The 26827-nt window shown below is 37.9% G+C and overlaps 1 protein-coding gene across 1 annotated transcript in view; it reads left to right on the forward strand.

Annotated features, from left to right (window-relative positions):
- Window positions 1-26827, forward strand: part of LOC123671129 — a 503163-nt gene that overhangs the window by 367260 nt on the left and 109076 nt on the right. The window contains exons 4-8 of the mRNA XM_045604823.1: window positions 7357-7579; window positions 7637-21682; window positions 21812-24270; window positions 24328-24525; window positions 24580-24744. Coding sequence (XP_045460779.1) covers window positions 7357-7579; window positions 7637-21682; window positions 21812-24270; window positions 24328-24525; window positions 24580-24744 — 17091 coding nt within the window. The remainder of the gene's footprint in view (window positions 1-7356; window positions 7580-7636; window positions 21683-21811; window positions 24271-24327; window positions 24526-24579; window positions 24745-26827) is intronic.

The raw sequence follows: 26827 nt of genomic DNA on the forward strand, positions 1-26827 counted from the left end.
TATTTCAGATTTATAGATATTCATATCACATAACAGTAATCGGAAAATTGAGACAAAATGGAGGTGTTCCATTTGAAAAAAATGACGGTAACGTCATTACTCAAAAGTAATTAACCCGTATATTAGATTATTATTTCAAAATACACTAAATTAAAATGAAAAATCGACTTGTTTCAGGATTATTTCTTAAAGTGGTCTGTTTAGCTAAAAATGAATTTTTTCGATACTTTACAGACACAGTGTATATCATGTATATCATTAAATAAAAGGATCTTTGAAAATTTTCCGCAAAACCTATTTTTTATGATTCTTTCAGATTCAACTAATTCCTCGAACACTGATGTTAAAAAAATTTTGTATTTGGTTATATTTCATTGGGTATTTTGTACATCATTGTCAGTGATTGCATTCATTTGGACAATATTTGAAGTTAGGTGGGAAGAGAACTTTTATGGAAATGAGTGATTTCTGAAAAAGAAATACAAATCGGTAAAAATTTTTCTGATCGGACAAAAACTCTTATGTATCCACTTATATGTGATCGTTGGTTCTTCCTTTTATACTATAGTTAAATAATGAAGTATTCGTTTGAACAAAATACCTACGGAAGCAGGTATAAAGGTCGTGAAGAATAAAATCTCAAAAATTTCATTAGTTTAGTATCCCGTTGGCCAATAGTGGATTAAACAACAATAGTATTATTTACAGAGTTAGGTAAGCGACAGTGAAAATTCAAATAATAAGAATAAATACGTATAAGGGTCAAGAAATTGATACGCAAAAAAGTTCCATAGTGAAATTCATATTTTCATTCAAATTCTCATTGCTCTGATACTTGCCCGAAGAAAAATTTCAGTCGGCACTTGAAAAAGAATGACAGAAACGATTTTTACGACAATTTTAAATTTAATGCAGCATCATCTGTGAAATTTTGTCAAAAAGTATGTTAGTAAATATTTGGTAGTTTTCAGAACAATGTTCGTAGATGTCTGCGGCAAATTTAGTAGATTTACCATATGCCAATCTGATGGTCACGCTGCTCCGTATCGTAGTAAAAAATCAAATATTATTTAAATCTTTCATAATTTGAGTTAGTTTGATGGTTCAGAATTAATTCTTATTCAGGTAAACTATCTTTCTTACCAGATGTTTTTAATGTCCTCATTTGGGATAAATATTTTCTCCGAATACTGCATTCTTTGCGGGTTGGCTAGGTCATAAAAAGTCATAAAAGCTCTTTGGGATTTGCCAGAAGAACGGTTCTATTAGATTTGTTCTGGTTTAAAAACAAATTTTATCTTGGAAATGTCCATTCCCAACAAAAAAAAATTGAAATATGAAGTTCAACTCGAATATACATTGGAATATGTAGTTATGCAAATGCATATTCATCGGAAGCCTAGTTAGGCTTAAGCCAAACTCGTCGGTTTTGTGATCTAGGATATATTGGATAATTTTTTCAAGATATTTTGTTTGAAATTTTAATATTTCTGGTTGAGCTATCTACATAATATTCATTACTACTCTTGAAAGTCTTGAAAGTGTTATTTAACATCTGAAGGCAACATTTCATTCAGATTGAACTGAAAGTTTCGAAATCTTCAAAAAAAAATTCGAACGGCTATATCTACGGAATTCCTTGTCGTACTTTGACTAACTAAACAGCAACATTCGATACTCGAAGGGGGGTTGAGTGGAGTAGCCTTGGCTAGACTTCGCCCCTTGAATTGACCAAATAAAGACTCTAATATTATTATCATTAAGATATCCTGAAAATTCAAGTTTGAATTTCTCTCCTTGAATTATCATGTTTTCGGCCGGACGAACAGAATCGAATTTCAGGACGGATTCATCATCAGTGAGTCGAACCCTCTGTCGAACTTCATTGTTTTTGACCATCTCTGGCACAAAATTCATAAATTACAGACATTAAGACGAAATAATAAAGCTGAACGACGGCTCAAAAAGCTATGATCATAAGTTTTCAAGTATGGAATAATAACTCATCACATTCGTCCACTCCATGCAGGTTCCTGCTATTTGATATTCAATCTATATGTTGGTTAACTAGTATCATTCATTATTATGAAATTTCAAGTTTTACTTTCATTCAAATATAGTCAAACATTTTTCTACAAATAAAAATTGAATTGTTAAAAATTCAAAATCATATTTGAAGAATATGAACTTGTTCTCTTTCATTTTCATTTTTCCAATTCTTTTTTATTTTGATGATCCTATTTATATTATCAACTATAATTATGAAAAATAATAACCCCATTTTTTTATTTTCAAAAATTTACTATTTTGAATCAGTTCGCTGTACTTCTCCTCTTACCCTACCATAATGTCACAAATGTTCATAGGAACAATATTCATTCCGATTAAAAAACTTCACTCTCAACAGTTCCTACTGAAGTGCTTAGTGCTCGAAATTTCGAATTACTTTTACAAAGTGCTTACTAATCATCACTGTAATCCTTGGAAAATTCTCTATCTTTTTGAATTGTCCCTTTCGATTTTACGACATCAAATGAGGGTAGGGGAAAGGGAGAAATCGGATTGAACTTCAGTTTGACTCAACATTTTTGGGCAAATTAGATCTCGTCTGAGAGATAATATCTAAGTAGATATATATCAATCAACAGATTGAGGACAAAATACACTCATGATAAATTTGTTTTTGCTGCTTTCGATAGGGGGCGCTTAGTCGAGTTCATTGTTTTGTTTATTTTACTCCGAAATTTCAAATTTCTTATTGATTTGAAAAATATAGAGCATTTTGCTAAATTCAGGAAGTATTTATTTGAATTTCTAGTGTCACTTGAACTGTATGAATTAAGGGATTATTAGAGTTGAAAGATATGATTCTTTGATTTTTTTTTTTGTTACTTGTTTTTTGTATTTTTTTTTATTTGTGTTTTGGACACCATTTCCATTCTGTATCAAACTGTATTTGGAAATAGTGTGATTATCTATCTATCTATCTATCTAATATATGCGCATGATCGTTTCATTTAGTAGTAATAGTAATAGTAATAGTAAATTTTATTCGCCATCAAGAAAGAATTACATGGCACGTCATATAAACACATTCAGCAATATTACATAATGAGAAAAAAAAACATACTAATATAAATATAAACATCAGTTAACACAGTTTAACAAGTTAAAATTCAATCCATCAACACGCTGAAGATAACACAAGTCAGAACTCGAATCTCAAAAACTCGTCAACAGAATAAAATACGTTCTCCAACAACAAATTCTTGACATTTCTTTGAAGAGCTGACCCTGGCAAACTCTTCATAGATTGAGGAAGCTTGTTGTACAGTTTAATGCACCAGTAATTCACTGCAATTTGAGTGGATTTAGCTCTATGAAAATTGCTCCTGAACTCATCTCTGTGTCTGGTGTTGTACGAATGGCAATCGCTGACTTGAGTGAACCCATTTTTGTTTGAGTGAACAAATTTCAAGCACTCCAGAATGAAAACGGAGACAATGGTAAGTATCCTATGCTTCTTAAATAGTTCTCGACAGCTATGTGTTTTTGGTACTCCACTCAAAATTCTTACTGCCTCCTTTTGTTTCAGGAAAATCTGATCAAGACCTGGACTATGCCCCCATATCAGTATCCCATATGTCGCCACAGAGTGAAAGTTGGAAAAATAAGTCAGCTTACAGACATTATCGGTAGAGATGGCCTTCATACGCCTCATAGTAAAAAGGGCTGTCGACAGTTTCCTGGTAAGTAATGAGATATGCCCCTTCCAACAAAGATCATTCTCCAAGGTTATCCCAAGTAGGTTCAAACTACGTTTTTCTTTGTTGTTTAAATTGAAATTCAGTCTTTGAATTTTATCTCTATTCAATTTTAGACCATTAAAGGTAAACCAGTCCTCCGCAACTCGCAGGGTCTCATTACACACACGCTCCAGTTCCTCCCGTGAAGAAGCAATATTCAGAAAGGATGTATCATCTGCATATAAACTCGTTGCCTCGCACGGAACATTTCCTGGTAAGTCATTAATGTACACAATGAACAACAAAGGACCCAGTATCGATCCCTGTGGGACTCCCACATTTATCTCTCTAATTCCAGAGTTCATACCCTTCCATGTGACCACCTGCTTTCTATCAGTTAAGTATGATCTGATGAATTTCAAAGCTATACCTCTCACTCCATAGTACTCCATCTTCTCAAGCAGTATTTCCCTGTCAACACAGTCAAAAGCCTTACTGAGATCTAACGCAAGTATTTCAGGGTGTAGATGATGGTCTAAAGCCTCTGTGACTCCCGCAATGAGTTCAACTATTGCCGAAGTAGTGGATCGCTTCGATCTAAAACCATGTTGAGAGTCAGAAATACAGGAATGTTCATCTAGGAAGGATAGTAAGCGTTTCCTCAGAATTTCTTCAAAAACTTTAGATATAATTGGCAGGATCGACACTGGGCGATAATTGCCCTCTTCATCCACATCATCCTTTTTATGAACTGGGACCACTCTAGCAATCTTCAATTCCTGAGGGAATATTCCTTGTTCCATGCACATATTCAAAACTTCACAGAGAGCATCTGAAAGAATCGGATATATCTGCTTGAACAATTCAGAATTGAGCCCATACACATCCCCTGATTTTTTATTTTTGAGATTGCAGACAATATTCGATACTTCGCTAGTTGTTGTTGGCTCTAAAAACATTGACTGACAGGAGGATGATAACCTGCCTTTGTTCTTCCTCAACATAGTTGATGCCTGATCCACAGAAGGGTTACACTGTTTCGAGATAATTTCTCCAATTTCCGAGAAGAATTTATTGAATTTCTCAGCATTCAAGACGCTGACATTCTCGGTATTTTCCTTCGATTTACCCGTTTGGTTCCTGATGATATTCCAAATAGCTCTAGTCTTATTTTCAGCTAGCTGTACATGCATCTCATTCCGATATCTTCTAATATTCGTGTAATATTCTCGTAGATGACGTTTGAGAACACTCAGTAATTCCCATGAGGCTTTATCCTTCCTTACCTCATATATAGTTTGAGCAGCCTCGATTGCCTTGTGAAGTCCCTCGTTCTTATTTTTGAGCTTGTCAGAATTTCTCAGAGAACTGGTGTTTTTAACGACTATTTTTGGGAAGCAGTCATCAAAACAGCCTTGGAGTGCAGAATGAAAGTTCTCATAGTATTTTGCAGCATTATTATCCCTTACACTTTCCCAGTTTATCTCAGCCAGTGAAATTTTGAACCTTTGTATATTTCGACTATTTATACTGTACTTCATTTTAGTTACTAATTTACTTCCAGATACAACAAGAGGCATTGACACGATCTGGGCACGATGATCTGAAAAATATGGATCAATAGTTTTGTGTTGGTAAGTAGAGTTGTCATAATCTGTGAAAATGTTATCAATGCATGACTGCGTGAGTCTGCTGATACGACTAGGTTCACTAAAAATCCGACTCAGTCCATATGACTCAAAAAGTTCAATAATATCAGCTCGCTGACGACTCTCTTTCAAAAAATCTATATTGAAATCACCAGTGACGTACATATTATGATTTGATTTCAAATTCGACAAAATATTCAGACTTTCGTTAAGTCTCGATAGAAAATCATCAAAGTTTCCCTTTGGAGGCCTGTATATGGCCAATATAAACAATTTTTTCTCAACTATTCGGACTGACGTCATTTCTATATGATTTTCTAACGATTTTTCTTTAATTGACCTGATTTGTTCATATTTTTGGTCATTTTTCAGGATTATAGCAGTTCCTCCATAGACACCTCCTCCTCTAGAGAAACAATCAGCCACAACGAAATTAGCAGGAACAATTCGCTGAAGAATGTCCACTGTCGTCCAATGTTCAGTAAAACAAGCAATACTTATCTTGTTCTCAATGAGAAAATGTTGCATAATATCTACTTTATTTTTAACTGATTGTAAATTAAGATTACATACTACAAACGTTTCCTGTTTTTTACTTGCCTTTATTTTCTTTTGTCCCTCGAAAAAATCTGTACCTTTTAACAACAATATTTTCAGGCCAGTTTTCACATTTATATAATTCATCAGTCATATTGATATCTGCACTTACCCTAAAAGAGCTGCTATGGGCATTCTCTCTCTGTGGAAGTTTCTCTACTGTGAATTGCCTTGTAGGAAATTTGCTTTTGAGGTAGCTATGGACCGTCTCTTCCTTTGTATCAACATTTGCACGTCCCACATATATCCAAGCCTTTCTTTGGGAACTAACGAAAGTTGTGCTTGATTCAGTTCCCATTATGATTGATTCCCTCCGTAGATCGCTTTTTGATACCTGTGTTTCCCCAGTATTGGGCATCCTGCTTTTTTCCTCAGCTTGTCTCATTTTCCTTGGTTTACCTGAGAGAATTTCGGAATTTTCAGTAGTAACGGCAACATCGCCTTTCATTTCTCTTGTATTGGTTTTGTTTACATTCATCATTGATTTTTGCAGTTCGATAATACACTTTTGATTTTCAATTACCTCCATCAGGCATGATGTCTTCTCAGAAGAAGCGTCTAATTTTGTTTTTAGAATTTCCAATTCGCTTTTCAACTTCACAAATTGGATACTTGTTTCTAGGTTAAGTTGTGATGAATCGCCGGATGAACCATGCAAACCGTCTTCACTCCACACATTTATATGTTTTCTGATACTTTCACTCATTGTGATACTGTCTGATACACTTTTATTGAATATAATTTCGATTAACTTATTTTTATTTAATTTATTGAGTTCAGCGTAAAAGTCATCCAATGTCGCCATGTTGCCGGATTTGGAATCCGGCAACATTGGAATTTATCGAACTTGTCCATTTCATAGGTCTTCTTGATAGATCTGCTTGGGTGAGTGCTGGTTGGGGATCCTGCGCAGCACCTTCAGCGGTCGGAGAAACTCGTGTTATTTTTCTCCTAGAATGTTGAGATTGTGGAGGCGTAGCATTTTGTTCGAAAGCCCGTCTCCTTAGCACTCTGTCATTGATGTCTCGCATACTGTCATGTCCAGCGCCGGAGGTTCCTTGAGATTGTGTTCAACAATAATGTTTAACTAGTTGAAATAACATTTATTTTTATGTACATGATATACACCGAATGGTCATTATGGACCAAATAAATATTTGTTATTATTTTTTTTATTATTCTGTATCTCTATATATCCATATATTATTCTATATCCATTTCTGTTATGGAGACATTCAAATTATAACTGTTGTTAGTCATGAAATACCAAAATATAGTTTATATTTATCTCTATATCTATCTTTATATTAGAAGACATTATTAATTGAAATGGTTCTTTTTTGCAAAATCAATATTTATTTCAGGAGAAATATTCACCGCCTATTAATAGAGTCTCGTCGATACACAAATCAAACAGGCCATTAAATGATATTTATCCCCATATTTATAAGGACCATTCAGATCAACATTACCTGGATAAATATCTAGATAATTTCGATATCGATAAGGGTGTACGTTATCGGCGTCAATTAGCAGAAGATGTCGAAGTTGATCCAAAAAGTACAAAGGGCAACATAGATATTCTGGGTGAGTTTGGTGAATTACAATTTTCATTTTTATAATTGTATCAATTTTTTTTTCCAGATAGGAAACGAGTTATCAATTTAGGAAATAACGCGGAATTGATGGAAAATGATGCTCATGAAGCTCTCATGACTATTTTTAACCAATTGGGACGATCAACACATCCAACATATGCGAGAATAACCCCAGCCCCTAAAAGAGAGCTATTTCTCTCCAAGAATTCAGATTTCAAGAACACCAACGATGAACCAGTCAATATTGTCTTGACCACAACAGAATCTTCAGAACCATCTTCAACCATAAAAAGAGAAATAGCAGTTAATACACAAAGGGAGAAGAGCAAAAGAGACCTAAACCTTGGTATGAATAAAGGCAAAAAATGCAAAACTTATTCCTTCGACAACAATGACAATATTCCATTCGATCAACCTACTCATGCTAATATTTTTCGAAATATTCTTCAACCTACACACATTAGAAATGCTCACGACAGTAGATCAAATAACTATTTAATGCATACTATCGGACATGACGGAACTAAAGAAGATTCCAATCTTATCAATAATTTTATGAAATTGAAAGAACCAGAAACTATTTCTGAATTGAAACGAGCTTTCATATCATCTGAGTCTCTGCAAAACATTCCTAGATTTGTGGAAAATATTATTGATCAGGTTCAGAAGAACTATGGTAGTGATGATGAATTTTCAAGATCTAATTCTCAAAATCAATATCGATCTTGTATGGACCCTGAATACATTCAAGATCCTGGAAGTATGATTCATAACGAAAATTTAAGGAACATGATTCATAATGAACCTTACTACACAAAAGCAATTAATGGAAATATGAAACCAATGAGATTCAAAAGAGAATTTCCAATCATGCAAACTCTTGTTGATAGTAATATTTACCCATCTAGAAGTTTGAAGTTCATTGATTCTATTGCAGAGCCATCTCAAAAAAATGAGAAAAAGTTTGGTAAGATATATAATATGATAAATGAAGATGACTCTGCAAAATATTCAACTATTGGAATAGAATTATCCACGACAACTAGTACATTGACCACGACAACTAGTACATTGACCGATACACCTACACAAAAAACATCAGTAGAATTAAATGAAGACTCAAGTTCAACTTCAGATAAGCTCTATTCTGCAATAACACTTCCTACAGTCCTGATGACAACCACTCTGTTACTCAAGAATTCAACCAGCAGTACTAAAGCCATAAATTATAATATGTCGATGAATACAGAAATGAATCGGATCATAGAAACAAGCAGGACAGAAAAGAATAACAAAATCGATAAAACAAAATATATTTTTCATTTGAAAGAAAAGGAAAATTCAAAAAATACAAAGGGATATATAGCAGATACATTCAATCACACTTATGATCCGAAATGTACTAGGATAAGATATATGGATCGTATTTGTTCATTCAGGAATAGCAAGGCGATGTGCAATTCTTTATCGAATACAAATACTATCGATCAGAAAAATTTTGGCATGAAAATGAATGGTGTACCAGAAACTATTGATTTACGGAACGACAAAAATAATTTTTTGGATTATTGCAACTGTATTTGTTCCAGAAAATTAATGAACAGTTATGATTTTACCACTAATAAACACATCATACAGAAGAGAGACGTTATAGACGGTAAAGAAGATGATGAAATAAATGAGCCAACGGAAATTATAGAGAAACGAACGGAATCTGATTACGGAGAAGAGCCCGATTTATCCGAAGGTCAAAATTTCAAAAAACATTCGAAATTGAAGAAGTACAGTAGAGTTATGGCTCCATGCCGAAATTTTGAAGATAATTATGAGTACGAAGAGGCACCTATTGAAAAAAGTTATTTTCTCGAATCGAAAAAGAGCTGCTACCCAAAAAAAAAATGCAAAAAAAAAAAATTCAAACTACAAAAAACTGATCACCATTCTTGCCAAGTATCATTTAGAGAAAAACTAGCAAAATTGAAAAATAAACTTTTCAGTAGTCAACCTGACGAGTCAGAAAAAGCTTTGCATGATGAAATTCCTTTTTTTGGTAGATATGATGGCAACATAAGGTCAGAAAGACAATCGGAACCCACTAGTTTCAGTGAACAAGATTATAGTTTTTATGGTCCTTCAAGAAGAATAGAATCTGCTGATGCTGATTTAGAAAACAAAAGACAACTTTGTGATCCTTGTTGGAACTCTTGTGATCCCAACACGTTTTGTTTACCTTGTCAACCATTGCCTGACCCTTGTCATTGTTCGTGTGAATCGTGTTCATTGGATCCTTGTTCTTGTCAATCATGTTCTTGTGATCCTTGTTGTTATGATTCCCGTGTATGCGAATCTGCCCCTTGTCATTGTCCAGAAGACCTATGCTCTAATCGTTTGTGTAACACTTGCCACCCCTGCCCATCATGCCGTGAGTCAGGTCCAAGTTCTTATATTCTTAATAAGTGCGAATCAGTTTCCTGCCCTTGTGATCCATACGAGTCAACTCCTAATCCTTATCCTCAGTTATGTAAGGAAAGTCCTGGTTTGAGTTCAGCAGGATTGACAAAAAAAGAATTTTGTTCAAGAGATATATCCTCACCCATATATAGCGAATCAACTTCTTGCTCATCACCTTGTATTTATCCTCCACTTCAATCTTATCCCTGCCCAACTGCTTCACCTCATGTGAAAGAAAATGATAAAATTAATACGGATGACTATTCAGAAGACCACGTTGTTAGTGAACGTTCACCAGATACCTATTCGAAGTCAGATTCTTCATTTCATAAGAGAGGATATAGGAAAGGTAATGCCTTAAATCGTCGTTGTGAACCATGTTCATGTCCTTATCCCTGTTCGTCTACACCTTGCTTATATCCAGATATATGTTCCTGCAAATCATGTCCCTGTGTTCTTGAACCTTGTCCATGTTCAAATAAGCCTTTTCTATGTAGTTGTGATTCTTGTGCAAATCCTTGTTCATGTCCTTGTTCCTTACCTTGTGGGCTTCGTTCGGACGTTTCATTCACAGCACCAACAGAAAATGAAGTACATAAAATCAGAGAACGCAACTCGGAAATGAATCATCCAGAACAGTTTCCATCGAAAATTTTCACCTCTTCTCCATATTTTTGTTCACCTAATTATATGCAATCCTGCAAAGAATCAGAAAATGACCAAGAATTCCACTCACATGGTATAAGAGACCGTTGTATCTTATCTTGTTGCGAACCATTACCTTGTACTTGCACCTGTCCTTGTCCTTGTCCTTGTCCTTGTCCTTGTCCTTGTCCTTGTCCATGTCCATGTATTTCTCATCTGGTGAAAAGAGAACTAGAAAAAAAGGATTCACATGGCAGTAAGGACTGTTTCTTGAATCCTTTCAGTCATAAATCAAACTCACATGATATTGAAGACCGTTGTACCTCTTCTGATTTTGGACAAATACCTGATTGGTATTCTTGTTCTTGCCATTCCAATCCTTGTTTTTCTTCTTTTCGTTATTTTGCTCCTTGTTCTAACTATCTCAGTAACCATCTAATGAAAAGGGATTTTGAAGGATCATATTCTTCACATTCTTTGAAAGACCGAAGTCTTTCTTGTCCTTCTTGTTGTGAATTGATGTCTGCATTATGTTCTCCACCTTGTTCATGTCCATATTCTTGTCTTTGTTCAAGTACTTGTTTATGTCCCTCTCCATGTATTTGCCCTAGTCCATGCCCATGTCCATGCCCATGTCCATGCCCATGTCCATGCTCATGTCCATGCCCATGTCCATGCTCATGTCCATGCCCATGTCCATGCCCATGTCCATGCCCATGCCCATGTCCATGCCCATGTCCATGCCCATGTCCATGCCCATGTCCATGCCCATGTCCATGCCCATGTCCATGCCCATGTCCATGCCCATGTCCATGCCCATGTCCATGCCCATGTCCATGCTCATGCCCATGTCCATGCCCATGTCCATGCCCATGTATTTGTCCAAGCCCTTGTCCTTGTTCATGTTCATGTCCATGTCCTTGTGCATGTCCTTCATGTCCATGTACTTGTCCTATGAAGAGAGAGTTCGAACACACCAAATCAAATGAACCCTCAAAACGATATATTGAATCTTCCAATCGACATGATATAATTGACCGTTGTGTTCCTTTTTCCTCTTGTTGCGATCCAATTCTTTTACCCTGTCCTTATCCTTGTCCTTGTCCTTGTCCTTGCCTCTATCCTTGTCCTTCTTCTGATTATTACAGTGATCATCGAACAAAAAGGGAATTTGAATCTTCAAAATCTCACACACCCATGAAACAATCAGTTGAATCCTCCAGTGAAGAAAATTGGGTACGGGGTATAACCGACCGTTGTCTTCCTTGCTCCTCCTGCTGCGAACCAATATCTTGTCCTTGCCCTTATTCTTGTCCATGTTCTTGTCCTTGTCCTTGTTCTTGTCCTTATTCTTGTTCTAGTGCATGTCCTTGTTCTTGTCCATGTTCTTGTCCATGTTCTTGTCCTTGCCCCTCTCCATGTCCTTATCCTTGTCCATCTACTTGTCTTCACAGTGATCATTCGACAAAAAGAGAAACCGAATTTTCAAAATGTCAGAAGCCTGTGAAACGATCTGTAGGATCTTTCAGTCAAGAATTTTGGTCACATGATATGACCGACCGTTGTCTTCCTTGTTCATCATGTTGTGAACCAATCCCCTGTCCTGATCCTTGTCCTTGTTCATGTCCTTGTTCATGTCCTTGTTCATGTCCTTGTCCTTGCCCTTATCCTTGTCCTTGTCCTTGTCCTTATGCTCATCCTTCTTATAATGATGACCAGAATCATCAGACAAAAAGGGATTTCGAAAATTCAGAAGACCACGAGCCCGTGGAGGGATCCGATGAAACATCTGGTCAAGAATATTCAGCACGTGATATAAGTCACCGTTGTCTTTCTTGTCCATCTTGTTGTGAAACAATGCCTTGTCCTTATCCTTTCCCTTGTTCTTGCCCTTGTCCTTGTCCTTGCCCTTGTCCTTGTCCTTGCCCTTGCCCTTGTCCCTATGCTTGTCCTTCTTGTTCATCTCATGATTATTACAATGATCAACCGATAAACAGGGCATTCGAATCATCTGAACCTCATGAATCCGAGGAACGATATGTAAGGTCATTAAATGAAGATAATTGGTCACATCATATGACCGACCGTTGTCTTCCTTGTAGCTCCTGTTATGATCAATTAGCCTGTCCTGTTCCTTGTACTTATCCATGTCCATGCTCTTGTTCTTCTAATTATCAGAGTGATCAGCTAACAAGAAGGGAAAGCGAATCTTCCAAATCTCATAATCCCGTACTAAGATCTGAAGGAGCTTACAGTAAAGAATTTGGGTCACATGATATTACTGATCGATGTCTCCCTTGTCCTTCCTGTTGCGAATCAATACCCTGTCCATGTCCCTGTCCATGTCCTTGTCCATGTCCTTGTCCATGTCCTTGTCCATGTCCTTGCCCATGTCCTTGTCCATGTCCTTGTCCATGTCTTTGCGCTTGTACTTATGAGTGTTCTCGTTCATTACCTGATTATCCCAGTGATCAACTTGACAAAGGAAGAACCGGAATTACCGAAACGCATAAACCCATGGACCGATCTGTAGAATTTTCTAAACAAAGAAATTGGTGTCATGATATAACAGACCGTTGTTTACCTTGTCCTTGTCCTTGTTCTTGTCCATCTCCTTGTCCTTCTCCTTGTCCTTGTCCTTTTCCTTGTCCTTATTCTTGTTCAAGTGCGTCTAATTATAGGAGTGATCATAAGACAAAAAGAGAAATCGAATCTTCCGAATCCAATAAACCCGTGGAACTATCAGTAGAAACTTCTTGTCAAAAATATGGGTCACATGACATCACCGACCGTTGTCATCCTTGCCTCTCCTGTTGCGAACAATTACCTTGTTCTTGTCCTTGCCCTTCTCCTTGTACTTGTCCATGTCCATGCTCTTGTTCTTGTCCATTACCTTGTTCCTGTCCATGCTCTTGTCCTTGTTCATTACCTTGTCCATGTTCATGCCCTTGTTCTTGTCCTTGTCCATGTCCATGCTCTTTTCCTTGTCTTTGTCCTGTTTCTGAGTTTCACAATGATAATCTGAAAAAGAGGGAAATCGAAGACTCCAAATCTCAAAAAGCCATGGGAGTATCCGGAGGGTCTTCCACTCAAGAATTTAGGTCCCATGATATAACCGACCGTTGTCTTCCTTGTTCATCTTGTTGTGAAACAATACCATGTCCTTGTCCATGTCCATGCTCTTGTCCTTGTCCGTTACCTTGTCCATGTCCATGCCCTTTTCCTTGTCTTTGTCCTTCTACTAATTTCCACAATATTCATCTTCAAAAACGAGAAATCGAATCTTCCGAATCTCAAAAACCCGTGGAACGATCTAAAGAATCTTCCACTCGAGAAATTTGGTCACATGATATCACCGACCGTTGCCTTCCTTGTTCATGTTGTTGTGAACCAATTCCCTGTCCTTGTTCATGTTCCTGTCCTTGCCCATCTCCTTGTCCATGTCCATTTCCATGTCCTTGTTCATGTCCTTGTCCATGTCCTTGTCCATGTCCTTGTCCATGTCCTTGTCCATGCTCTTGTCCTTGTCTTTATTCTGCTTCTAATTTTCAGGATAATCATCTGAAAAAAAGAGAAATCAAATCATACAAATTTCTTGAATCCGAGCAACGATCTGTAGGACCGTTTAGTCAAAAATTTTGGTCTCATGATATCACTAACCGTTGCCTTCCTTGCTCATCTTGTTGTGAACCAATCCCCTGTCCTTGTTCTTGTTCATGTTCGTGTCCATGTCCTTGTTCATGTCCATGTCCATGTTCTTGTCCATGTCCTTGTCCATGTCCTTGTCCATGTCCTTGTCCATGTCCTTGTCTTTGTTCTCCTGCCAATTTTCAGAATAATCATCTGACAAAAAGGGAAATCGAATCATCCAGATCTCATAAATCAGGACAACGATCTCAAGGATCCACCAGTCAAGAATATTGGTCTCATGATATTACCAACCGTTGTCTTCCTTGTTCATCTTGCTGTGAACCAATCGCCTGTCCTTGTCCTTGTTCATGTCCATGTCCATGTTCTTGTCCATGTCCTTGTCCATGTCCTTGTCCATGTCCTTGTCCATGTCCTTGTCCATGTCCTTGTCCATGTCCTTGTCCATGTCCTTGTCTTTGTTCTCCTGCCAATTTTCAGAATAATCATCTGACAAAAAGGGAAATCGAATCATCCAGATCTCATAAACCAGTGCAACGATCTCAAGGATCCACCAGTCAAGAATGTTGGTCTCATGATATTACCAACCGTTGTCTTCCTTGTTCATCTTGCTGTGAACCAATCGCCTGTCCTTGTCCTTGTTCATGTCCTTGTCCATGTTCATGTCCATGTCCATGTCCATGTCCATGTCCATGTCCATGTCCTTGTGCTTGTCCTTGTCCATGTCCTTGTCCCTGTCCATGTCCTTGTCAATCTCCTTGTCCATGTCCTTGTCTTCGTTCTTCGTCTTCCAATTTCCGCAATGACCATCTAAAAAAACGAGAAATCGAATCTTCAAAATCTCATAAACCCGTGGAACGATCTGAAGGATCTTCCACTCAAGAAAGTTGGTCACATGATATAACCGACCGTTGTCTTCCTTGTTCATCTTGTTGTGAAGAAATCCCCTATCCTTGTCCTTGTTCTTGTCCTTGCACATCGCCTTGTCCATGTCCTTGTTCATGTCCTTGTCCATGTCCTTGTCCATGTCCTTGTCAATGTCCTTGTCCATGTCCTTGTCCATGCTCTTGTCCTTGTCTTTGTCCTGCCCCCAATTTTCAAAATAATAATCTGAAAAAAAGAAAAATTGAATCATCCAAATTTCATAAACTCGAGCAACGATCTATTGGTCCTTCCAGTCAAGAACTTTGGTCGCATGATATCACCGACCGTTGCCTACCTTGTTCATGTTGTTGTGAACCAATCCCCTGTCCTTGTTCTTGTTCCTGTCCTTGTCCATGTCCTTGTCCATGTCCTTGCACTTGTCCTAGTCCATGTCCTTGTCCATGTCCTTGTTCATGTCCTTGTCCTTGTCCTTGTTTATGTCCTTGTCTTTGTTCTACTTCCAATTTTCAAAATAATAATCTAAATAAAAGGGAAATCAAATCATCCGAATCTGATAAAACTCTTCAACTCTCTGAAGGATCTTCCAGTCAAGAAGATTGGTCGCATGATTTAACCGATCGATGTCTTCCTTGTTCATCTTGTTGTGAACCAATCCCTTGTCCATGTCCTTGTTCATGTTCTTGTCCATGTCCTTGCCCATGTCCTTGTCCTTGTCCATGTCCTTGTCCATGTACTTGCCCATGTCCTTGTCCTTGTTCATGTCCTTGTCTTTGTTCGTCTTCCAATTTCCACAATGACCATCTGACAAAAAAAGAAATCGAATCTTTCAAATCTCATGAGCCAATAGAAAAATCCGAAGGATCTTCCAGTCAAGAATTTTGGTCACATGATATAGCCGACCGTTGTCTTCCTTGTGCATCTTGTTGTGAAGCAATCCCCTGTCCTTGTCCTTGTTCCTGTCCAAGTCCATGTCCTTGTTCATGTCCTTGTCCGAGTACTTGTTCATATCCATGTCCATGTCCCTGTCCATGTCCTTGTCCATGTCCTTGTCTTTGTTCTTCTTCTAATTTCCACAATAACCTTCTGAAAAAACGAGAAATCGAATCTTCCAAATCTCATGAACACGTGGATCGATCTGTAGGATCTTCCAATCATGAATATTTGTCACATAATATAGCCGACCGTTGTCTTTCTTGTTCATCTTGTTGTGAACCAATCCTCTGTCCTTGTCCTTGTCCTTGTCCGTGTCCTAGTTCTTGTCCTCTACCATTTCCATGTCCATGGTCTTGTCCTTGTGTTTGTCCTTCATCTAATTTAGACAATTATCATCTGAAAAAACGAGGAATCGAATCTTCCAAATCTCATAAAACCGTGGAACGATCTGAAGGATCTTCCAGTGGTGAATTCTGTTCACATGATATTATCGACCGTTGTCTTCCTTGTTCATCATGTTGTGAATCAATCCCCTGTCCTTGTTCTTGTTCTTGTCCATCACCTTGTCCGTATCCTTGTTCTTGTCCTTATCCTTGTTCCTTACCTTGTTCACTTCCATGCTCTTGTCCATGTCTTTGTCCTTCTTCTAATATCCACAATATTCATCTGAAAGAACGAGAAACCGAATCTTCCAAATCTCATAAACCCGTGGAACGATCCGAAGGGTCATCCAGTCAGGTATTTTGGTCACATGATATAACCAACCGTTGTCTTCCTTGTTCATCCTGCTGTGAGCCAATTTCCTATCCTTGTCCTTGTTCTTGTCCGTGTCCGTGTCCGTGTCCTTGTTCTTGTCCTTGTCCGTGTCCTTGTTCTTGTTCAACACCTTGTCCATGTCCATGCTCTTTTCCTTGTCTTTGTCCTGTTTCTGAGTTTCACAATGATAATCTGAAAAAGAGGGAAATCGAATCCGACAAATCATTCAAGCCTGTGCAACGATCTAAAAAATCTTCAAGTGAGGAATTTCGGTCACATGATAATTTCGTCCGTTGTCTTCCTTGTTCATCTTGTTGTGATCCCATTACCTATCCTTGTCCTTGTTCTTGTCCTTGTCCGTGTCCTTGTCCGTGTCCTTGTCCGTGTCCTTGTCCTTGTCCTTGTTCTTGCTCTTGTCCATCACCTTGTCCATGTCCATGCTGTTGTCCTTGTCTTTGTCCTGCTTCTAACTTTTGCCAAAAAAGGGAAAACGTATTTGGCAGATCTCGTAAGCCCGTACAACTATCTGAAGGATCTTCCAGTCAAGAATTTTGGTCACATGATATAACTGACCGTTGTCTTCCTTGTTCATCATGTTGTGAACCAATCTGTCCTTGTTCTTGTCCTTGTCCGTGTCCTTGCCCTTGTTCTTGCCCTTGTCCTTGCCCATCACCTTGTCCAGGTCCATGTTCTTGTCCTTGTATTTCTCCTGCTTCTAATTTCCACAATGATCATCTGAAAAAGAGGGAAATCAAATCTTTCAAATCTCATGAACCTGTGCAACGATCTGAAGGATCTTTCAGTCAAGTATTTCGTTCTCACGATATAACCGACCGTTGTCTTCCTTGTTCATGTTGTTGTGAACCTATTCCATGTCCTTGTCCGTGTTCATGTTCTTGTCCATCTCCTTGTCCATGCCCTTGTCAATGTCCTTGTCCATGTCCTTGTTCATGTCCTAATCCATTACCTTGTCCATGTCCTTGTCTTTGTTCTCCTGCCAATTTCCAGAATAACCATCTGACAAAAAGAGAAAACGAATTTTCCAGATCTCATAAACCTGTGGAACGATCTGTAGGATCTTCTTGTCAAGAATTTTGGTCTCACGATATAACTGACCGTTGTCTTCCTTGTTCATCTTGTTGTGAATCAATCCCCTGTCCTTGTACTTGTCCATGTCCATGTACTTGGTCGTGTCCTTGTCCATGTCCTTGTCCATTACCTTGTCCTTGTCCTTGTCTTTGTTCTTCTTCCAATTTCCACAATGACCATCTGACAAAAAGGGAAATCGAATATTCCAAATCTCATAAACCTATGGAGCTATCTGTAGGATTTTCTAGTCGAGATTTTGGGTCACCCGATAGTTTTGACCGTTGTCTTTCTTGTACTTCTTGTTGTGAACCAATCTCTTGTCCTTGTCCATGTCCATGTTCTCATCCTTGTCTTCGTGCTGTTTCTAATTTTCACAATCATCTAACGACGAGTGAAATCGAATCTTCCAAATTTTATAAACCAGTTGAAAGATCTGAAGAATCTTCCAATCGAAAGTATTGGTCACATTCTAGAGCCAACCGTTGTCTTCCTTGTTCACCTTGTTGTGACCCAATTCCCTGTCCTTGTCCTTGTCCCTATCCTTCTACTTGTCCTTGTCCATGTCCTTCTTCTTGCCCTTGTGCTGGTCCTTGTCCTTCCTATAATTCTCGAAGTAATCATCTGTCAAAAAGAAGAATCGAGTCCTCCAAATCACATAAACCCGTGGAACAATCTGTAGGATATTCCAGTGAAGAATTTTTGTCACATGATAATACTGACCGTTGCCTTCCTTGTCAGTCCTGTTGTGAACCAATTCCCAATCCTTGTACTTGTAATTGTCCTTATCCTTGCCCTTGCCCTTGCCCTTCCCCTTGTCCTTGTGATTATTCTAGTCGTTGTCCTTTTTCCGATTATCACAGTGATCATCGAATGAATAGAGAAATTGAATCTTCTAAAGCTCATAAGCTCATTAAACGGTCTGAAGAATCTTCCAGTCGAGATATTTTGTCACATGATATCACCAACCGTTGTCTCCCTTGCTCCTCCTGTTGCGAACCTATATCTTGTTCTTGTCCTTGTTCTTGTCCTTGTCCTTGTTCTTGTCCTTGTCCTTGTCCTTGTCCTTGTCCTTGTCCTTGTCCTTGTCCTTGTCCTTGTCCTTGCCCTTGTTCTTATGCATTTCCATCTTTTGATTATCACAACAATCATCCGGAAAAAAGAGAAATCCAATCTTCCAAATCGCATAAACCCGTAGAACGATCTGTTGATTCTTCAAGTCGAGACTGTTGGTCACATGATATAACCGAGCGTTGTCTTCCTTGTCCCTCCTGTTGCGAACAAATACCATGTCCTGGTCCATGTCCATGTCCTTGTCCTTGTTCTTCTTCTTGTCCTTGTCCATGTCCATGTCCTTGTTCTTGTCCATGTCCTTGCCCTTGTTCTTGTCCGTATCCGTGTTCCTGTCCTGCTTTCAATCATCCGATAAAAAGGCACTTTGAATTTCATGAACCGATGGAACTATATGAAGGAGCTTCTAATAGAGACAATTGGTCACATGATAAAACCAACCGTTGTGTTCCATGTTCATCTTGTTGTGAACAAATCCCTTGTCCTTGTCCCTGTTCTTGTCCTTGTTCGTGTCCTTGTTCGTATCCTTGTTCTGGTCCTTGCCCTTGCCCTTGTCCCTGCCTTTCTCCTTCTTCTTGTCCTTTTTCCAATTGTCAAATTGATCATCCTTCAAAAAGGGAATTTGAATCTTTTTCCCCTTGTGAACCCCTGGAAGGATATGTAGCAGCTTCCTGTCAAGATTATGGGTCACATGATATTACTGACCGTTGTATTCCTTATCACAGCTGTTCCAAACCAATGCTTTGTCCTTGTTCTTATCATTGTTCTAGTCCTTGTGCTTATCCTTATTCTTGTTCCTTTTTTAATCTTCACAGTGATCATCCGACAAAAAGGCACTTTGAATCTTCTGACTCTCATCAACCATTGGAACGATCTGTAGGAGTTTCCGGTCAAGAATATCAGTCACATGATATTACAGACCGTTGTCTTCCTTGTTGCGAACCATTACCATTACCTAGTACTTGTACTTGTCCATGTTCTTTTCCTTGTCCGTGTTCTTGTCCGTGTCCTTGTCCTTGTCCGTGTTCTTGCATTTCTCCTTCCTCTGATACTTATATTTGCCCTTCTTCTAATTACCACAGAGACTTAAAACAATCTTCAAGTATCTCCAGTGAACAAGGTAACTTGCATTTCATCGAAGATCGTTGTCTTCCTAATCCGTCGTGTTGTGAACCCATACCTTTACCTAGTTCATGCCCTTGCTCTTGTCCTTGTGGTTATCCATGTTCTAGTTCATGTTCTGATTTTCAAATTGCGCATCGGGTTAAAAGAAAATTCGAATCTGGTGAGTCTCATAAAATTGTGGAACCGTCTCAAAAACCTTCTGCTCTAAAATATTGTCTTAATGATATGAAGAAGCGACATACCATATTGAATTGTGAACCAACAACTAGTCCATTTGTTAGTTCTTGCTTTTGTCCTTGTCCTAGTTCATGCCCTGGTACATGCCCATATCCTTGTTCATATCCTTGTCCATGCCCTTGTTGCAGTCCTTCTGCGAGAAAGGCTTTAGAAACCAATAAATTCCATAACGTCGAGGAACGTTCTATAAGTTCTTCTACTAAAAATCCTTCAGAAGTTGTGAAGGAAGATAGATGTGCAAATTCATGTGATTGTTGTTCGTATCCTTGCAATTCTTGTAGTTGCGCTTGTTCATGCTCATGTCCTTTTCCTTGTGATCCCTTGATCTGCCCCCCTCCTTACCAATTTTCACCACCCTGTGGATGTTTATCTCCTTTCGACGTATGTCTATCTCCAGATGAATTATGTTCATATTCATATCCTTGTTCTCCTTATCAGTGTTCCAAATCATGTTCTTTGCTTTGCTCATGTCTCGATGCGATTAAAAGAGAAATAAAAACAAAATTTCATAGAATAAAGAATCGCTGTCCATTAGTGTCATATGATCCTATTTCCTATGCATGCCCTCATTCTGCTTCTTGTCCCTGTCCTAGCTGTTATTCTTGTCTTCCATCCTGTGATTTCATATGTTGTGAGAGATGTCGTCATATTTATTTATATCCCTGTTCAGACTTCCATTCACATATATGTCCTTGTGCTGCATATTATCATTGTTCTTGTCCATATACATTTTCATGCATCTGTTCTGCTCCTGCCTTATCATCATGCTCCAATTGTTATATAAGAAGTATATCTGACACTCCAGATAAACTTCGTTATCATGAAATCAGAAATCGTTGTTCTTATCCGCCATGTGATTCCCAACACCCCTTTCCTTTACTATGTCCATATACTCATCCATATCCCTCTTCTCAACCATGCTCATGTCCTCTTCTTTCTTTCATTATGGATAACAACAGACAACAAAAGGATCAGGAGATTAATATCAATTCCCAAAATAAACGAATGTTTAATCCATCAGAATTCAAAGATTTTGAAAGTGGAGATCATAAAATTGTTAAACGCTGTTGCCCTGACTGTACTCCTTGGTGCTGTTCACAATCTGTTGCTCTAGAACCTTGTTTTTTTGGAAGAGATGACCGTTCTTCCTCTCAAGATCATAAAACTATTATTTCCAAGTTAGAAAAAGTTCATTCTAGAGCAGTGGAACCGGAGTCGAATCTTCAAGAAGATGATAAATTTCATGGAATAACAGGTAGGTGCCCCTTTCTCGGCTCATCTCTCTGTAGAAATTCACTTCACTCGATCACAAATCCTTGCTCAACTTATTGTCTATGTTCTCATCCCACAAATTCGTGTCAATATATGTGTTCTTCTTTTCCAGAATGTTCAGAACCTCGCTCATGCTCTCCTGGATATAAATTTCGTTCAGATAACCAATGCTTTTATCCTGTATCGTGTTCCTCTACTACTAGATCATCAGGTGATAATCATGAAGCAGAACATCTTATAATGAAAAGGAGTTCTCATTGTGAAGATGAAGACATGGAAATGAGTGATGTGATGAATGGATATAATAAGGAGAAAAAATTGCTCAATAATGAACCCAGAGGAGTACGAGAGGATCAAATTTGTCCAAAGTATCATATACGTTCCTATCCTCAACATTATTTCTCCATTATGAAACCGTATCATCAATCTTTCACTGCTCCTGTGGAGAAACGAGATCAAGAAACAGAAATATTCAAGAATCAGAGATACAGTTACCCAGATCTAATTTCTTATTACACGTCTATGTCTCCAGAATGTTTTCATCCAATGATCCATACTTATCACACAACTTGTCCAAATGACTGCTCTGCATCTCATTCTATTTTCCGTATAAATTCTCCTCATAATATCAAAAAGCGTTTATGTGTTCCATTTACTTATTTATGGATTGAGCCATTTTGCCCATTTCCATGTACTTATCCCGAAATACATTGTACTTGTCCAGATATTGTCTGTCCATCATGCACTTGTAATTGTCCAGTCTCATGTATTCCAGTGAAAAATGTTTGTAGGCAATGCCAAAGTTCCCATCCCAATATGTATGAACCTCATTTCATCACAAAACGTAAAACATCCGAACATTCAACAGTATTCCCAAAAATTGAAGAATCAAAACTTATCAAAATGTGCACTTCTGAATATCCCTTTTCTTTTACACCAAGTACTTCGTGCTCTTGCTATTATCCAATATCATACCAGTGTTCATTACCTGGTCTTTGTGGGTTATCTTGCCCGTGTTATAAAACTAACGATATAGGTGAATATTCAGAAGAAAGCGAAGATAAAAGATTTGGACGATGTCTTCCCCAATGTGACTTTTGTGATCCCTATTTTTGCAATCCATATCATTTTAATTGCAATCAATATTCCTGTTCCTGTCCATGCTCCTCTATTTGCCTTCCTACTTGTGCGTCTCCATGTCCTTGTCCCTCCATCTATCCTTACATCATCTCTTGTTGCATGTCTTGTAAAAGACAAATTCGAAATTTGCCTTCGAATCCCAGATTGAATGAGCGTTGCGTTTTTGGATTTCTGCATTTTCCATCTCCATGTTCACAAAATCTCTGCAACCCGTTCAGGACATGTAAGATATGTGATCCTTGCTCTAATTGTAGATCATGTAAATGTGGATCTTGCGGTAATTGTCCTTGTGATTTTTATAACTGTGATTGGCCTTGTAAGCGAGAAAGTCAAAAAGAAAGCAATCATAGAATCGAAGAACGAAGTCCATGTTGTTGTTCTCAGGATCCATGCCGGACAATATGTATTCATTCTTATCCTGAATTGAGTCTACCAAATTGTTGGGGTACCTGTTGTTGTTCTCCGTACCGAGACTGTTCTCCAACAAGTATTCCAGGATCATTTCCTTGTCCCGAAGTTTGCTGTCAGATACCCGAATTATGTCCACTACCCTGCTCAAGTCATTTTCCATACTCTCCAGTTCCTTGTACTATAAATTATGGAATTCCATGTCCTTGCACATATTTGAGCAAGAGATGCTGTTCTTCACCTTCTTCTTATCCAGTTTATATTTCTGGACAGTTTTCTGATCGTATGAAGCGCAATAGGCTGTGTCCAAAATTTCTCAATGATATTCCCAAGTCCAAGCAATTACGTGACTGCCTAGATTGTTGCACTCCTCCATATTGCATCGAATCTATAAGCTTTAATGATCCGTTCTCTTGTTTCGAACCAGTTTGTCAATTACCTTTTTGTACTCGAAATTGTATCTGCGGGTGTAATTGTGATGAATCTGAATCTAACCGAATCGAACCTTATTGTCCAGATCCTTGTGCTGTATCAAAACCTTGTTTCCAATGCTGCCAAGAATCTGACTTTCCTTGTCCTCCTTGGTATTGGAATTGTAATATTATTGGTCCTTGTAGATATAAGTGTAATAGTGAGAACACCAGAGTTCCACTTCAGAGGAGGTCAAACATTCTTCAACCATCAATTATTCTACCTTCTTCAGCATCAGCTTCCGATCTTATTGCCAGTTCAAATTTCAAAACCGATACTGAAAATAAAGAGAAGCGTAAATGTCCAAAACCCTGTGAACCATTACCACCTTGTCCAGCTTGTCCACCTGCTTGTCCATTACCATGTGATGATACTGCCAATGACATGTTAGTACAGAAAGCACGACAAGTGAACGATCGTCTGAAAAATGAATATCTAAGCGGCCGTTACATAATCAATAATCAAGTCATCCCTAGAAATCGAAGACAGTTATCATCAGTAGAAAATTCAATTCAGGCAAGACAACCGCATCAGGACTCTTCAGACAGACAGGTGAGAAGACCTAGAAGGTATTCCTTAAAGACCTCTCAATAAAAACTGACAAAACAGAATGAAGAACTGAACTATTTGGGGAACAATATGAAGGAAAATTCACCTGATGAATTCAAAGAACCAGAAAATATCTTCAAGAGTTCGAATGACGGTTTTGATGAAGATGATGTGATTTCTCAAATTGGAAAAATTCGTCGTCGGAATTGTCAAAAAGATTGTAATACAGAAAGTTGCTGTAGAAGTGAACTCAATCCTGTTAGTTAGTGCATATCATTTGTTCATTTTTAATAATTTTTCTTATTTTTATAGGAAGATTTCATGCTTTTGCGTAAAAAGAGCAACAGCGAGTATCAAGACATGCATTTTGCCAAAGAAATTGTAGAAGCAATAATGAACAAAGTTAATAAAAACACGAATCTCAAAATTAAAATTGGAAATGCTCTAAATAAGAAGAGAATATATGAAACAGAAAATGTGAGTACTAATTCCTCGTTTATCAAAATAATCCTAAAAGTACGCCTAAATGATATTCCCTCAGCTTTGGAAATGAAAATAATTGATGTTGCTTCCATACATTTCTGATTTTAACTGAAAATAATTCAATTTGAAGGAACAGATACCGTCACAGGACAAACGTAGCCAACAGTTCCGAAAAGTAGCCAAAAAACATAGAATGAAAATTCAACTTTTTTCGATGAACATGATACTCGGAATCATTTGATTCAATGTCGTTGCCTAGTTCTGTCTCTTCAATCCATATTCTGCGTTCTCTTGGCTAGCCGGCTGATCGAACCCTTGAAGTTATGTTAAGACACACGCTGTTACCGACTTTATAGGACGTTGCAATATCTATACCTTCGGTGGCTACTTGCAAGGAAGGAAATAGGTGCGCCTTTGAGGTTCTGGAAGCAAGAGCGCCAAAAATCTTGCGATGTATGCTAAAGGCCAATAATTCATACCTACTTTACATCCGTCTCGATTAAACTCAATTGTGTCAAATTATTTTTCAACTAGTTTTGTCGAAAGTTTGAAGAAGGATAGTGTGAATTAGTCCATATACATTGAAAGGAAGCTGGGTGAAAGTATTCGAAGTAAAAACAACTATGACTGAAATAATAATGCAAACCATAAAAGTTTAACGACCGATAATTAATTCTTATAATGAAATCTTGGGGATATATGGTTGTGGAAAAAATATCTTTCTACGTGGGGCTATACGAATGAATACGACTAAAAGCACTTCTACCCTTGCTGAAATCACGTTATTACTCGGGTTTTTCCAGCAAACAGCGAATAGTAAAATTAAGTCAACAATCACAAATTCAGTGCTCACACACTAGTGTGTGTGCGTCAATCTAGTCCAAGTTATTTATTGACGATATGGTTTTTGTGTTAATTCCTATCAGCACATTCAACATGAATGTAGCTTTATTATAATGGTGGAATGAAGAGAAATATTGCAATATATGCAGCATTGGAGAAAGAAAAATACTGTATCGATATTAACCTTCCAGCGGGCGCGGTGTCTTAAAATTTACGACAAACACATATAATTGCTTCTCCCACTCTAACGACTTGTTTGAGAGCAAAGAGGTTCGAGGTATTCCAGGATCAGTACCTCCCAGAACTTCAGGCGTGCGGTCCGTGCTCAGAAGTGTTTTATATCCAAATATTCGGGAAATTTTCATTGAGCGTAAATTTTACGACACGCGCCCTCACAGGTGAGTTTGTGGTGTAAACTGTCTTTCGTTTTTATTTCGAATTTATTTCTATATTTTTGTTATTATTTCAGCTAAATAAAATTTCATAGTGCCTCATCATGGGAAGTAAGCCGCTTACACAAGAGGAGCTAGAACAAATGTGAAATCCCGAAAGAATTCTTGCCAGACGAAAAAAGAAGTGTTGAATCATCTCTATTTGGTTTCCAAAAGGACAAAATGATGGTTTCCTATGTACCTCGGAAGAATAAATCCGTGATATTACTGTCAACATTTCATGACGACGACCAAATGGATCCAGACACCAGAAAGCCCCAAGTTATATTAGACTATAACGGAACCAAAGGTGGAGTGGACACCGTCGACAAAATGTGTGCTGCGTATTCTGTCTCTAGAATAACAAAGAGATGGCCGTGTGTAGTTTTCTACACTCTAATGAATATAGGAGGCATAAATGCTCAAATTTTACACAAATTTGCCTGCCCAACAAAGGGTTGGCATTGAGCCTAATGAAAGAACATCTCATCTCTAAATCGACTCTGAGACATTTACCCCAAGACATTAAATGTTTCCTGAAAGTGACTTATGGTCAGTGTGTTGAACCAACAGAAGAAATTGAAGAAATAAATCTTCCAAAACGAGGTGTATGTCGGGTATGTGTGATGGAGAGGAAAAAACCTCAGCATCGATGAAATGTTGCCGTTGTCAGTCCTTCACTTGCAAAAAACATGCTTCAATCAATGTGGTTTGTCATGATTGTGAAGATGAGAATGCTGATTCTGAAAATTAACTCGTTAATTGAATTGTTATGAAATTCATGATTTTTATGTTCTGGATGA

Source organism: Harmonia axyridis, chromosome 1 (genome assembly GCF_914767665.1).
Source record: "Harmonia axyridis chromosome 1, icHarAxyr1.1, whole genome shotgun sequence".
NCBI classification, from domain to species: Eukaryota; Metazoa; Arthropoda; class Insecta; order Coleoptera; family Coccinellidae; genus Harmonia; species Harmonia axyridis.